This window comes from Haliotis rufescens, unplaced genomic scaffold, assembly GCF_023055435.1.
Source record: "Haliotis rufescens isolate VD_foot unplaced genomic scaffold, xgHalRufe1.0.p SCAF_4, whole genome shotgun sequence".
Lineage (NCBI taxonomy): Eukaryota > Metazoa > Mollusca > Gastropoda > Lepetellida > Haliotidae > Haliotis > Haliotis rufescens.
The window spans coordinates 54,409,100-54,425,380 of record NW_025964112.1 but is presented as its reverse complement, the minus strand read 5'-3'; the positions used below and the strand labels follow the sequence as shown (position 1 = coordinate 54,425,380).

The window sequence follows — 16,281 nt, the reverse complement described above, 5'->3', positions numbered from 1 at the left end:
AGCTGAATTGGTCACGTGTTATTGCATTCATTTCCCAATGAATGTAAAAAATTAAGCCACGCCCACCGCGGCGCACTACTTTTATTACTGCGGAATGTCGGGGAATCCCGATATTACAGTCGAGGGAATTCCCTTTCTGCTCACGTGTATCGTCATGCACATGACATTTAGCGACTTTCATGCATATTCATTGTCCAAACTACCCTTTGAAACCGAAGGCCGAGAATGAATGAAATAGCAAACGTGCAGGCTCGCTCGCCTGTTTTTTTCCCGCTCGCCTCGGTTCAACTTTCATGTCTTCGGGTTTCATTTCTAACTAGCATTTCTCCAACTGTGTTTTACCGTAATCAGGGAAGTAATGTTTGAATCAGCAGTAAATGACCATGTTATTTGAAACAGCCGCCTTCTCTCGGACATATTTCTTCCGGTTCGTTACAGTCTGACTGTTGCAGTTCTTTTCGCCTCTTGCCTTAATTGACAGGTCCAATGAACATTGATTAAATCCCACTCTCCGTTGGCTACTGACTGTGTAGGCGTGTCAAGTTATGTGCATAAATTAAACGATCATCTGGTTCATGTCACGCCACTGTATGTATTCCTACACCTGGAATGTTTATCAATGTCGTCATTTTTGTCTGTTTTGATATATGCAACTGTTTTGGGTTAAACTATTGTAGATAAAACATGTTTTACGTTGTCGTATTTAATTTAAGCATTGACTGTATATTTGTTTCGGTTCATTGAGGTATGAATCGAAAAACCGATGTGCAAACTTTTGTAAGAATCCGCTACGCGGATTCATACAGTTTGCTACGCGGATTCATACAGTTTGCACATCGGTTTTTCGATTCATACCTCAATGAACCGAAAAAAAACCACAGTCAATCTTTAAATAAATACTAAAACTATGTATTCGGTTCCAATTTGATTTAGCGCTGCTAAATCTACATGTGACCTAGTTCTTCATGGAAAACGCTTCTGCCATGACATACCTTTCACTTCTACCATGACAAAATCAAACGCGAACTCTTTGATGCTAGCAAGTATACACCTCGTCGAAAGTATTGTATCTTGGGGTCACTGAGGAGGATTAATTGGTCTTTATTGCACCACACTGATGGTAGGAATCGTGTCTAGAGTAACACTTTGATTGCTTTTGTTTCGCCTTCCAGCTTCTCCTTACCTCTCTCTTCTGATTATCAAAAGATCTTGGTGATGTGATACTTTTGACAAGATGAACAAATTGAATGAAACGACATGAGTCAAATATTTTGTGTGGGTTGTCGATCAGAACAACAGGAATCACCGACAACAGCTTTTAAACAAAATATATATAAAATATAAAACAATATATGCTGTATTACGACCTATTTGAACACGATCGGCTATTTCCGGTTATAGATAAGGTGAGGTTAGCCGAAAGTATTCTGGCGTCTCATAACTATTTATCGCCAAATATATAAAAAGAAACGATATAATAATTATTTAAAATTTTTCACTTGATGCCAACCGACAATGTAAAAAAGTTCGATTTTATCAATATTAGCTCTCGATAATTAAAGTGTGGGTGAGTATAGTTTTATGCCGCTATTGCAACAATATCAGGATAGTGGACACCGGGAATGGGTTTCGCACAATTACCCATGTGTTGAATCGAACTTGGGTGTGACGAGCGAACGCTTAAACCATTAGGCTACCCACCGCCCAAGGGATAAATAGTTGTAATTTACAACACTCAGCATCGTCAGAGAATACCACGGATCCTCCACACTCTTCCATCTTTGTTTCCTTAAGATGTATGCTTGTTTATAACTTATTACTTATTATATTACTGATATGTTAATGGAACAACGGTCCAATGCATGGCTACGTTGTTTGGGTATCATCGTGTTTGAATAAATTGCGACACGTGGCACCTTTTTTGCGAACACCTGGTGTCACCACATATTTTCACTACTATTTTCCCGCTTACGTTTAATTGAATCTGTTTCGGCAGATATTCGAGACTGCAGTGTGACATGCTGTAACAACCGAGATCAGATACTCCAGTGATGGAAGGCCAATACCTCCGTAATTCAGCGCTCTGCCTACACCTGGATAACCGAGGGCCCATTGACCCACCTATAAAGGCATGTTTCATGGATGGACATTTTGGAGATAACCTTTTCTGATATGGAATCTACGCTCGAAACCTCCAAATTTGAAAACACACTAGGTTTATCTCCAAATTGTCCATGCAAGATTCCGTGTATACACTGAAAACGTGAATTTATAGATGGGTCAATGGGACAATTCTAAAATGTAAAACAACTTCCTTAGACAGAGGATCAAGGTTTGTGTTCTGTACACTTTATGAAGCCAACATAGACAAAGGCGCAAACCTATCGAAACGCGTTGTGGAGGTCAGGCGGTCGTATGTATCGAGCCTTCATTTTATCTCAGCATGGGAAAAGGAACGAGTGACTCAGTGATCCAAGGCGCAGCAATTCGCCGTATAGAGTTTCGTCCCTTAGCCGTGCCAGTATCTGCTGTTTTAGTACCAGATGAGTTCTGATAATGAACATGTCTGTCAGGGCCGCGTCCGTGCTCTGTGGAGTCATGAAAATGGAAACCATCTTCGACCCTGCGTTACCATTGGTTTTCCTTCCACATTAAATAGACACAGATAACAAAAGACACCGTTCAAAGCGGCAAAGCTCACTCTCATAATGTATTGATCAAACATCTTGGATGGACGTTATTGACAACACGAACGCCACAACATTGATGACATGCAGTGGTATATTTATTCGAGATAATGAAAAGATATTAGACGTTGGTCAGAGTTAATCGAATTCCAGTGTCATTATAAAGGTGTCGCCTTTACAGCAGATCTGCCTTTACATCTTGTTGCTAACAAGAGTAGGGAGGTGTGGCAGATGGGTGGTGGAGCTGCTGGTGTCGTCGCGGTAGACGGTGGTGCGGCTGAGGATGGCCTTGACGATGAGGATGATACAAAGGAGGAGCACCAATAGGAGCCCGACGGACAGCGCCACCACAGTGGTGATCATCTTGGAGTCCATTGTACATTCCGCCGTCTCTTCTTTCTTCTGGACAGCTGAAAAGAGCGCCGCATGTATCAACGATAGACACCCAATTCTCATGTTAGAAGATTGTATTTTTTCCAAGAGGCGAATGCGCAAATCTGACAAACTTGCTATCTCGACAAGAAAAATTATGGTAAATGCGTTTTAGTAACTACGCACTTAAAGCATATAAGCCGTGCCAAGAGTTTAGATAACGAATGGCGAGAAAGTCCCTTCCAGTTTCCATAGTCTAGCACAACAACCCACTCAGCTGTTGACGTAATGAATCTAAACGACGTGCACCATTCATCAAATGTTCATGTTCTGTTATTTTAAAAGAAATACACAAACAACACGCAGCGTCTTATACTGCCAAACCAAAATACACTGACAGGCCGATTATCTTTCGGGACTTTCATATAAACTACCGGGAAAAAGAAAGTATGCACTTGGAAATTGTATTTGACCCCTAAGTTAACAAAACCGTTCCATTTTGAAAATAAGTGTCAAAACACTGCAAAATTAAAGCCCCTAACAGAACTATGAAACCGAACCAAATGCAGCATCATCGAATAACCTTTTTTTTTTTTTTTTCTCATTTCAGTTTAGTTGGCAGTTTACATAGGAACATTACTCCATGCAATTTTGTATGTGTGTGTGTGTGTGTGAGAGAGAGAGAGAGAGAGAGAGAGAGAGAGAGAGAGAGAGAGAGAGAGAGAGAGAGAAGGGATGGGGGTAGGGGTAGGGGTGTGGGTGGTGGTTATACTGCGTGTACGCTCGTACCCGTGGTGTCTGACGTTTGACGCTCTCCGATAGTGTACATCCCCCGGAGCACCTTGTCTTCACTCCCCTCAGCCTGTCGCTTTCGTCGTCCATATCCCGTGTTCTCTCCAGCTGTGCAGTTTACCTGCAACGCATTCATTAACGTTATTCATAGGTACTCACAGATAACTGAGTTCACGAATCCGCACATCTAACATTTCTTATATGAGGAAAAAATGATTAAAGCATGGAAAAAGAGTCAAAATAGAAAGGGTAGATCTCTTTTTCTTGAATTTTATTAAAAACTTCTTTTCTCTCATTTCGTTAATTCAAAGAACTCCGACCTTTTTTCGTATCACTTATTAATTATACATATTAACTGGATGGGAAAATAGAGCAGAGAATTTGAAACCCGAATTTAAAAAATATTCCGTTTAACCCTAAGCACTGATATCAATTCAAAGTACATTCATGGAGGTGTGTTTAGCGGTTCTTGGACAAAAAAAATAGTTGGAGTGAGTGTGGTCTTACGCCGCTTGTCGCAATATCCCAACAATATCACGACGGAGGAAACCAGAAATAGCTTTCGCATCGTACCCATATAGAGAATCACCTCGGCCATCAGGCATTATGAGCCAAAATGTTAGCCACGAGGCTATCCCACTACCCCTACACTGTATTCTGTAGTCACGTGACACAGGGAACGCACCGGGGCACACGCCGACGCTCTCTGGCAGGTTCTGACGGCACACGTGACGTCGACAGAAGAACCATAGATGAATTTGAAGGCCGAGAAGCCGAAAGTGACCTCCGGTCCTCCGGTAACCGTGCCGTTCAGGTCGTTGACCATCAGCAGACCAAGGTCGGTTGACTTGCAGCTGTGGACGAGCCATGACATATTTAGTCGTCAAGGCGCTACATGTATTAGTGAAAGAGTTGAAGTTAAGCTTTATAAACATGCATCAAATTATCGTACCAACAAAGATCCCGACTGCCGAAGCAATTGCCGTATGTTAAGGTTTGTATCTATCTATTTATTTCGTATTTATCTTGACTGGTGTCATCTAATTCCGGTTACAATATTGTTCGTCTTACCACCATCTATAACTGTTCAACCAAGACACTTTTTTCAGTTGTCCGGACAATTCAATATCCGGACGATTTTGACTGAAAATGACGCTGGCAGGATTACCTGGGATCCACGGTATACATATTTAAAACAGATGATCTTGTATGACACTTACCTGCCTTCTATGAATTTAGCATCCTTATAGTTTACGTTATTGGCCGCCAGGGTATTGGTGGCCACACACCTCTCTACTCTGATGCTGTCAAAGCCTGGGACGAAAGCAAACTTGTTACTATAACTTTGCATCATTATACAGCACGCCGATAAACCATTGACAAGGAATCGGAACAACCACGGCATCGAGGCCAGGTCGCCGCTCCAAGCAATGCTATATTATTACACTAATGTCGCATACAGGGTCACCCGTGTGCTTTAGGGCGGGAAACCACAGAGCATTTTCGTCAACTAGCATCCATTAGCTGAATGACTGCTGGATGTGGTTAAAATATACATTATAGCTATATTAGTATACCACTAGGAGACTGTAGCATACGCAGCATACGCAGTCAAAAATAGCCGCCGCCATATAGCTTGACTTTTGCTGAATGCGGCGTAAAATCAACAAAGTAGACTGTGCCATAAAATGGTATTCACTGATTCCCAGTGATTTACTTACGTTTAAGTCCGTCTGCCGAGAGTGAGATGTTGATGAGTACGAGGTCCCCGAGCTGAAGGGGGGAGGTGACGGCAGAACCATTCACGTACAGAGCCATGTCCACATCCGAGTCCAGGGGGGTGTTCCCCAGAGTACGACTATCAAGGTCACTACGGGGAGACAACCCAAGTTGAAATGTAACAAGCTCCTTATCTTTTGAACAAACCCAATTACTCATTCAATTAGTATTAGTGTACAGTACATACATCCTGTGCACTCAAAAGGACCCACGTGGTCGATCACCAGTTGGTGGAAACAGGAAGACGAATATACACCGGAAAGACAAGTGTTAAAACGTGTGGTGTCACCCCGGGCAATTATGCCTCTGTTCACCCAGCAGGGAATAGGTACTCGATATGTCAGGTGGATGTATAAACCCTCTAAGGCCCGAAGGCAACTTGGGTTGTATACTCCCAAGGGAGTTGAGAATGATGATTGGAAGGTAAACAGATCCCCTTGTCAGTGAACACATAAAACCGCATTTGAGCTGAAACTAGTACCTGCTGAATACATGATATGATATGATATGATATGATATGATATGATATGATATTATAATGTATGAAGATATGAAAACTGTTATGGATAACATGACGTTTCATGGCTACTTTTTACCCCTTCATTTGGTGAATTCTCTTGATGAAGGGACAAGACGAAGCCCAGAAACGTCACAAAGAAAGGTGACTGCACCTGTTGTTATCCGTAAGAGTTTCATGTCTTCATGTTTCAAGACTTGATATATCATATACAAGGTAACAATTGGAATTGTCCTAATATTTTCAATGTATGCTAATATCAATCAAGAATCACCCCAGTAGGGAAAACACGTTAGGTCATGAGACGTGGGACAGATCTGCCTAAGGCCCCGTAATAACAATAATTTTTTATATATTATTATTATTATTATTATTATAATTTTATTATATTTTTAGGGGCGGTTGGGTAGTCTAGTGGTTAAAGCGTTCGCTCGTCACGCCGAAGACCCGGGTTCGATTCCCGACATGGGTACAATGTGTGAAGCCCATTTCTGGTGTCCCCCGCCGTGATATTGCTGGAATATTGCTAAAAGCGGCGTAAAACCATACTCACTCACTCAATATATGTTTACCCCCAAGTGAAGGTATATAATGGTTGCAAGAAAAAGGTCTTTCTTCAACAAAGCCTCGACTGTTATTTTATGCAATTACTACTTTTGTGAGGCAACTTAAATATTTGCCGCCGTCATATGGCCGGAGTAGTGCAGGGTGCAGCGCTGGGCAACAAAAACTTACTTTATTATCAAATCGTGTGAGTGGCTGTTGCTACCAGTACAGCAGGACGTGAGTACCCACTTCGTTAACACCTGGTGTCATCACTGAATTTCAGTGGTCCAGTCATATAATGTTCATCACTATTTTGCCTTTAACGCCCTATGGAATCTGTTTGGGCAGCATATCGAGAAAGATCGTTCTCTTGGGTATTGAATTTACAGATGAAGGTTAATCTGTTCAGTAAATGATTATGTACTTATAAATTAAGGGGCATGCTACCTGTCTATGACCGTAACATTGACGGCACCGATGGTTTTGTTGATGGTGTCACCAGCCCCACAGACGGCGCAAATCCTCTGGTCACGTGACGTGAATGTATTTGGGTTGAAGAGAACATAGAAACATCTAGTCGAGGTTCCTGTCTGTAGAAGAGAGTGTGCGAGTAAGTGCCTGAGGGAAGTTTTTTCCACATGTTAGGAAATCAACGTGTCATCTGAGGCCCATATGACCAGCGTTTGAAATGAATGTATCACGTGGCTGCCTTATTAACATTTAATACGCAGGTAATGAAATAAAATACCATTCATGTCACTATATACATATATGATGAGGTTTTGTAAATACGGCCTCGTTTTAATGTATTTTCTAAGGTGTGAACTAATCGTATATACTGTTCCTAGGTGACACAGAGTTAAATACCCTTGAAATTGTGTATGACAAGATTAAGATTTAGTACATTGTATATGTAACATGTATAGGCTTCATTTTCTCATAAATATGTTTATATGTCTAATGACTATACTGTTGCGTTACGAACAAAAATGCCTATTTTAAGGAAATAATTCATATAAGTATGTTTGCATAACATACGAATAATCCTCGCTCCGACATCCGCCAACCTCAAAATGAGTAAGTAAGTAAGTACTATAACAACAATCTCGGAAGCACGGTGGACTGGTTCTGGCTGACTGTACTCACAGCGCTGTCAAACGTTGCGTTGCCGCAGTCGGCGTTTATGTCTGTGATGTTGATCCGCTGGACTCCCCCGTTATCGGTAAAGGTACAAGCTGCCTTTCCTTGGTTTCCCTCCACAAATATGGTCCCCAAGAAGCTGGGTACAAACGGCGTGATCTCAAGGGACATTGAATCTGGGCTGCAAGTCACTTCATCTGAGGAAGAAATACAAACCGTGATGCATCAACGTTCTATGTTGTTAAGCTGTAACCATCTGGTGAGATAGAGGAGCTTCTCAGCATACAGCAGCACTGACATGTGATCTCCTTATTTGAAGAGGTCTTTAGCAACCCATGCTTGCCGTAAAAGGCGACTATGCTTGCCGTAAAAGGCGACTGACGGCATCAGGTGGTCAGGCTCGCTGACTTGGTTGATGCATGTCATCGATCTCAATTGCGCGGATCGATGTTCATGATGTAAATCACTGGAGTATCTGGTCCAGACTTGATTATTTACAGACCGCCGTCATATAACTGGAATATTGATGAGTGCAGCGGTGAAAAACAAACAAACAGTGCAATAAGTGGTGACGAGCTCCTAATTATTCTGCTAAATTGACATATGTAAGATGTGGGAACTCCCCTATATATCAGGAAAATTAATAAATGGTGACGAACTTCTTATGTTTCGATTACCTTGACAAATGGTGAGAAATAGAATGGCCACTATTGTCCAGTAATCTGATATATGGTAAGGAACTCCTTATTATTCACTTAAATGTGACACATGGTGAGATATGGCATCTCCTTATTAATACAGTAAAGTGATAAATGGTTATATAGCATCTCCTTATTATACAGTAAAGTGATAAATGGTGAGATATATCATCTCCTTATTATACCGTAAATTGACAAATGGTGACATATAGCATCTTATTATACAGTAAAGTGACAAATGGTGATATATGGCATCTCCTTATTATACAGTAAAGTGATAAATAGTTATATAGCATCTCCTTATTATACAGTAAAGTGATAAATGGTGAGATATATCATCTCCTTATTATACCGTAAATTGACAAATGGTGAAATATAACATCTCCTTATTATACAGTAAATTGATAGATGGTGAGGAGCTCCATATTATTCGGGGCGGTAGGGTAGCCTAGTGGTTAAAGCGTTTGCTCGTCACGCCGAAGACCCGGGTTCGATTCCCGACATGAGTACAAAGTATGAAGCCCATTTCTGGTGTCCCCCGTCGTGATATTGCTGGAATATAGCTTAAAGCGGCGTAAAACCATACTCACTCACTCCATATTATTCAGTTACACTGGCAAGTGGTGAGAAGTGGGGCCTCCCCTATTATACAGTATAATTTGATAAATGGTGAGTGACCTTCTTATCATTCTGTTGCACTGGAAAGTGGTGAGAAATGGGACCTTCCCTATTATACAGTATAATTTGATAAATGGTGAGAGACCTTCTTATCATTCTGTTGCACTGGCAAGTGGGGAGAAGTGGGACCTCCCCTATTATACAGTATAATTTGATAAATGGTGAGTGACCTTCTTATCTTTCTGTTGCACTGGCAAGTGGTGAGAAATGGGACCTTCCCTATTATACAGTATAATTTGATAAATGGTGAGTGACCTTCTTATCTTTCTGTTGCACTGGCAAGTGGTGAGAAATGGGACTTCCCATATTATACAGTATAATTTGATAAATGGTGAGAGACCTTCTTATCATTCTGTTGCACTGGCAAGTGGTGAGAAATGGGACCTCCCATATTATACAGTATAATTTGATAAATGGTGAGAGACCTTCTTATCTTTCTGTTGCACTGGCAAGTGGTGAGAAATGGGACCTCCCCTATTATACAGTATAATTTGATAAATGGTGAGTGACCTTCTTATCTTTCTGTTGCACTGGCAAGTGGTGAGAAATGGGACCTCCCATATTATACAGTATAATTTGATAAATGGTGAGTGACCTTCTTATCTTGAGATTTGAGATATCGGAGCTCCCTGTTGTACAACAAAACTGACAAATGATGAGAAATGTTGTAGATTAATATAGACTTTGGATAAAACGGAAATTCTCATCAGAATACGGTCGGGGTTTACTGAACCGGATAAAGCCGTGGGACCCTTGAAGATCCAGGTTAGAATAGGTTTTCAGCAACCCATGCTTGCCGTAATAACGGGATCGGATGGTGAGACTCGCTGACTTTGCTGATGCATGTCCTCGATCCAAATTGCGTGGATCGATGCTCATAATGTCAATCACTGGATTGTCTGGTTCAGACTCGATTATTTACAGACCGCCGTCATATAGCTGGAATATTGCCACGTTAAACAACACACAAACAAAAACTACAGCCCTGGCCAATGTTACAGGTTTGTGCTGGGATCGTACATACAGCGGAGAGTGTTACAGTCAGTCCCGATGTACTCCTCTGGACAAAGGCACGTGTATGATGTTCCATTGCTGTGACATGTGCCCCCGTTCTGACAGGTAGAAGTCGAATTACAGTTCCCCTTGTCTACCTCAGCTGTAAAAGTAAATGCGATAGAAATAATGTACACGTGTGATCTCCGCGTGTGTATAGGACAAATATTGATCTTTAGCTTTGTTTGACGGTGAAAAACGCTAATTCGTTGTAAAGCATTTGTTTATCGAGTAGTAATCTCTAGTACAGTAGTTGGGACTTTTGAAATTCATGTAGTTATTTTTAGTCGTTAGTACGCTATTATCGATGTTTATTAAATAATATTCTACTGTAGCTATATACTAAGAAGTTAACTTTGGTAACGGATTCCATATGATTAGTACAAACCTATGTTGACAGTTGCGCCCCTTTAGCGAACCAGGATTCTGATCTTTGGCTGGAATCCCAGATTCGCATTGATGATGATACTCAGTTAGTCAGTACCACACCCTTGCCCGTGGGATTTGACAAACGGGGAAACGTATAAGGCCTCATGATTGTTTTGGGATCTCTCACACAACTTACCCATGGCGGGGCCTCAGTCATGTATTGTGAAGGTGGCCGGGTCTATTCTGACAGGGGCGGTCGGGTAGCCTAGTGGTTAAAGTGTTCGCTCGTCACGCGGAAGACCCGGGTTCGATTCCCGACATGGGTACAATGTGTTAAGCCCATTTCTGGTGTCCCCCGCACTGATATTGCTGGAATATTGCTAAAAGCGGCGTAAAACCATACTCACTCACTCACTCACTATTCTGACAGGTAGGGTGTGACACAACTTACCTGTGACGGCGCTACAAGTCATGTATTGTGAAGGTGGCCGGGTCTATTCAGACAGGAAGAGTGTGACACAACTTACCCATGACGGCGCTACAAGTAATATATTGTGAAGGTGGCCGGGTCTATTCAGACAGGAAGAGTGTGACACAACTTACCCATGACGGCGCTACAAGTCATGTATTGTGAAGGTGGCCGGGTCTCGTCAGACAGGTAGGGTGTGACACAACTTAGCCGTGACGGCGCTACAAGTCATGTATTGTGAAAGGTGGCCGGGTCTCGTCAGACAGGTAGAGTGTGACACAACTTACCCATGACGGCGCTACAAGTCATGTATTGTGAAAGGTGGCCGGGTCTCGTCAGACAGGTAGAGTGTGACACAACTTACCCATGACGGCGCTACAAGTCATGTATTGTGAAGGTGGCCGGGTCTATCGGACAGGTAGGATGTGACGCACACTTACCTGTGACGGCGCTACAGTCATTTACTGTGGAGGTGGCCGGGTCTTTTCAGACAGGTAGGGTGTGACACAACTTACCCATGACGGCGCTACAGTCATATGCTGTGAAGGTGGCCGGGTCCATTCAGACAGGTAGGGTGTGACACAACTTACCTGTGACGGCGCTAGAGTCATATATTGTGAAGGTGGCCGGGTCCATTCAGACAGGTAGGGTGTGACACAACTTACCCATGACGGCGCTACAGTGATATGCTGTGAAGGTGGCCGGGTCCATTCAGACAGGAAGTGTGTGACGCAACTTACCCATGACGGCGCTACAGTCGTACCCGGTGAAGGTGGCGGCGCACGCACACACTCCAGTATCAAGGTCGCAACTACCACCGTTTTGACAGAGACCGTCACTCCGACCACAGTGGAAGTCCCCATTCACTGGGAATACAAAGGAGTAGATAAGAAACAAGTTAACGCCCTGGAATTATCTTCAGTCTGTTCTGTACATGGCATATAGATCCATATCTCTAACTGCTGGTATGGGAGCCTGTCTGTTGCAAATAAATCTAAAATACATAAAATTTTAAATACAGCATGCCAAACCTTAGGTACCCAATTTCAACACATCAGCGAAATTTATGAGCAGCAAATTGTCAAAAAGGCGCGTAGGATACTAAATGACAGCAGTCATATACTTCATTCCGAATATCAGTTTCCACCTTCTGGCCGCCGACAGCGCATGCTGATGCTGAAAACGAACTGGGCCCGGAAACCATTCATACCAGTCAGTATAAGTCTTCTAAATGTTTAATCTGTTTGATACTTTTTAACAGTTCGCTGTACACAAATCTTAGCATGTCATTATCCCTTTTATTAAAGTTTACTCTTGTTGTGATATAAATACATATACTTTTGAAATACCATTCCTTGTCGTCACTGTCAATTTTCTAATGTTCAATTTTCTACACGTTTGTACTCGTGGTTATAGTAGTAAGTGTCCTATATTCTTATGTACATATTTTAATATCACATATTTTAGTGCTACTCAACTGTGCAAAATGAATTTTCCTTGGTATGATTAAGTTTTATCTTATTTTATCTTATCTTATCTCTTATAGGTTGTGATTACGAGTCAGTTATGTCGGCAGTTTTTCGGCTTTAGTATGCCAGGGTAGGATTACATAAACTATTAAGACAAGAAACTATACACTTGTAAATTGGATGTGTCAAAACAATTACAAACGTTATCAAAACGTCAAAACAGTCGCCGAAACACTGCAAACTTAACGTCCAAAATACAACTATGATACCCTTACTAAATACAGTACCTTCGAATAACCCGTTCTTGTTTGTTTCAGTTTGAGCCACCATCAAACATGGGTGTATACCCTTTGCCCGGCAGTAATGATATTAATATAATAACTAAACAACACTTACCCCCGAATAGCAGCCATTAAACATATAGTAGTGTTCGTATTAAACATAAACATGCCTTGAACCGCACTGTGTGTATAACAGATGCTGAAGACCTATTCTATACGTGGCAAGGACAATCACAGAGCTAGAGACCCGTGAAGGTCCGGGGTAGAGTAGGTCTTCAGCAACCAATGCTTGTCGTAAGTGGCGACTAACGGGATCGGGTGGTCAGGCTCGCTGACTTGTTTGATGCATGTCATCGTATCCCAATTGCGTAGATCGATGTTCGTGATTTCAATCACTGGATTGTCTGATCCAGATTCGATTATTTACAGACCGTCGTCATACAGCTGGAACATTGCCGTGTGCGGCGTTAAACAACAAGCAAACTAACAAACAAACAAACAAACACAGAGCTGGAAGCGAGGCCACTGAGGCGTAAAACGTCCTTACGTCAGATGATGACATATAACACGGACATGCAATTCTGACAATTGTGATATCACTTTGACCAATATTTTTTTTCCGTTGGACAGTTTATGTATCTTTATGTATCTTTATGTATCTTTATGTACCACACATCAGCAAGATTTACAATACAGTCACCGACAGAGAAGTCACCTACCAGATGCTACCAGGAGCGCCGCCACGGCAAGGAGAGGAATGCTCAACTTCATGCTGGTGTGCAGATGTCTCGACCAGAAGAAAAGGCTGGCATGGAAAACATTACATCAGGTGTGAGATCGGTGTGACTGGAAGGTTGGTTGGTTGGTTTGTTGTTGAACGCCGCACTCAGCAATATTCCAGCTATATGACGGCGGTCTGTAAATAATCGAGCCGGGACCAGACAATCCAGTGATTAATATCATGAGCATCGTTCCACGCAATTAGGATCAATGACATGCATCAACCAAGTCAGCGAGCCTGACCACCCGATCCCATTAGTCGCCTTTTACGGCAAGCGTGGGTTGCTGAAGACGTGACTGGAAGGAGATGTGTATACCTCATTGCTATCTTACTCACAGTGAGTGAGTGAGTTTGGTTTTTCGCCGCTTTGAGCAATATTCCAGCAATATCACGTCGGGGAACAGCTATAATGGGCTTCACACATTGTACCCATGTGGAGAATCGAACCCGCGTCTTCGGCGTGACGAGCGAACGCTTTAACCATAAGGCTACCCGACCGCCCCCACCTGCATTCAGATAGATCCTATTATGTACAATATTATAGAAATAATTAGATGTCATTATCAGAAGCTATGTCATAATGTTACACAACAAAACCGCGACAGACTTTTATACTTGGCATGCAGAATAAGGTATGAATTGCCGCCCCCCCCCCCCCCCCTGGTATCAGATTCACGCCGATTGTAACTTTCTTTCAATCCATTCGTCTATGCCCTTCATCACTCAGTCTAGCTTTCTTCCATCATTAAAAGGGGGCACGGGTGGCCCAGTCGTCTAAGGCGCCGCGATTCGCTGTGCAGAGTTGCGTCCCTTGGGCACGCCAAATGATTGTGGGTTCGAATCCCGGTTCGCCCCGATTATGTTTCTAGGTTTGTCAGCACCATACCCGTGCTCGTGGGTTTCACCGAAGTGGTAAACGTCTGAGACCTGCATCACTTCGAGCTTTCCTCCCACATTAAGCTGACACGCCGCGATATAACTGGAATACTGTTAAAAGCGGCGTTAAACCCAACTCACTCACACTCATCATTAAAAACTAAGTTACACATAGTTGACATGTGGGATTATGGGAAAAGAAAAAATAGGACCCACAAGAAAGCAGCTTTTGTAGACGTGGCAAGAGGTGATTCTTAATTCATGAATATTATGGATAAAAGATAAAGTTCTTGCCGGCACAAAACATACACGTCTCGAATATGTACGTACTATACTTTTTTGGCGACAAACAATTACTCCCAAAGACATACTTGCTTACCGAGAGATTGCTTGCAACCCATCCATACACAATATCATAGAGAGTTAGTAAGTAGAGATTTGCGCCAGTTCAAACAATATTTCGGAAACATCACGGCGGGAGACACTTGAAATGGTAGTCATACATTTGCAGGAAATTGTAGGAATCGATAGAATAATAATAACAACAACAATAAAAATAAATTAAAAATAATAGTAATCATCATCATCAGCATCATCATCATTATCATCATCATCATCTACACCATGTGAATAACACATAGACAATTGTACTTACCGCTGCAGACGTTTGCCGTGAAGAAAGACGACTGGCTCCACCGCACGAGTGCCTTCTGGACTGGCGTCTTCTTATGTGCGTCGTCTTATGCGTGTCGGCAATACTAGATATATTAATAACTTTTTCGCTTTTATACCAGTTTAGTAAATATATCACGTGGTAGGAACATGCAGTTCGATTTGTCTTTTATTGCTGGTCAGAATAGGGGAATGATAACTCGAGTCACATGGGGACACAGCCCCGCCCCCTGCAGGTCCAGCGGACCATGACTATAGCGGTACACTCATAGACTTGCACAACATTCGCACACCAGTGGGAGAGTTACTCTTTTAACCGAACCAAGAAAGATCGATGATTTAATTTCAATATAAGCAAAAGACAGAACATACCTCTTGTTGTATATGGCTTGACGTCACTTTGTTTGATCCGCCCGGCAATGTAATATTGCTCTTCAATATTTGTGTCGACAGGGAGTTCCTTTCCTTGTGGGTAGAATGTGTCATGTGGTTCGAATATTCATAAACATGATTGTTTGATTGATTGTTCAACGACGCAGTCAACAATACTCAAACTAAATAAATGTAAGTAATCAAGTCTGGAACAGACAATCAAGTGACTGGCATCATGAGCATCGATCTACGCAATTAGGATACGGTGACATGCAATCATTCAAGTCACCCAGCCTGACCACCCGATCCATTTAATCGCCAGGCACATGTTGTTGGGGACCTATGTTCTCACCCCGAATCCCACAGAGTCTAATATTGGTTAAGATCAATTCCACCAAGGCCTAATTGAAAAATGAAGGTATTTTGAGGTTCACCGATGGCTAGGCATAAATCCCGATTCGTGTCAACATCATCTCGACATAATCGTCAACTCAGAAATACATCTTCACATTAGATGAACTGCCGTTATTGCTCCGATATGACCATTATAAATTTTATTAATTATGCCACTGTGCAACCGACCCGTGAAGATTCCGGGGTAGAATAGGTCTTCAGCAACCCATGCTTGCCGTAAAAGACGACTATGTTTGTCGTAAAAGGCGACTAACGGGATCGGGTGGTCAGGCTCGCTGACTTGGTTGATGAATGTCATCGATCCCAATTGCGTGGA

At 42.3% G+C, this 16,281-nt stretch overlaps 1 protein-coding gene across 3 annotated transcripts; it reads right to left on the bottom strand.

Annotated features, from left to right (window-relative positions):
• Window positions 1–2,763: 2,763 nt before the first annotated feature.
• LOC124115184 (EGF-like domain-containing protein 2) lies at window positions 2,764–15,279 on the bottom strand. 3 transcript variants are annotated; one of them, XM_046476095.2, is made up of 11 exons: window positions 15,163–15,279; window positions 13,570–13,655; window positions 11,845–11,966; window positions 10,234–10,369; window positions 7,840–8,030; window positions 7,141–7,283; window positions 5,573–5,721; window positions 5,072–5,165; window positions 4,537–4,705; window positions 3,849–3,972; window positions 2,764–3,097 (listed from the first exon to the last, which is right to left on the bottom strand). In XM_046476095.2, the coding sequence occupies exons 2-11, from the start codon at window positions 13,619–13,621 to the stop codon at window positions 2,880–2,882; spliced, it is 1,398 nt and encodes a 465-aa protein (XP_046332051.2). In that variant the 5' UTR covers window positions 13,622–13,655; window positions 15,163–15,279; the 3' UTR covers window positions 2,764–2,879. The 3 variants fall into 3 exon arrangements, with proteins under 3 accessions (XP_046332051.2, XP_046332060.2, XP_048238442.1); XM_046476104.2 differs by having other exon boundaries at window positions 10,234–10,365; window positions 11,841–11,966; window positions 15,163–15,264; XM_048382485.1 differs by lacking the exons at window positions 11,845–11,966; window positions 13,570–13,655; window positions 15,163–15,279 and adding an exon at window positions 11,616–11,634 and having other exon boundaries at window positions 10,234–10,365.
• Between the last annotated feature and the right edge of the window lie 1,002 nt (window positions 15,280–16,281).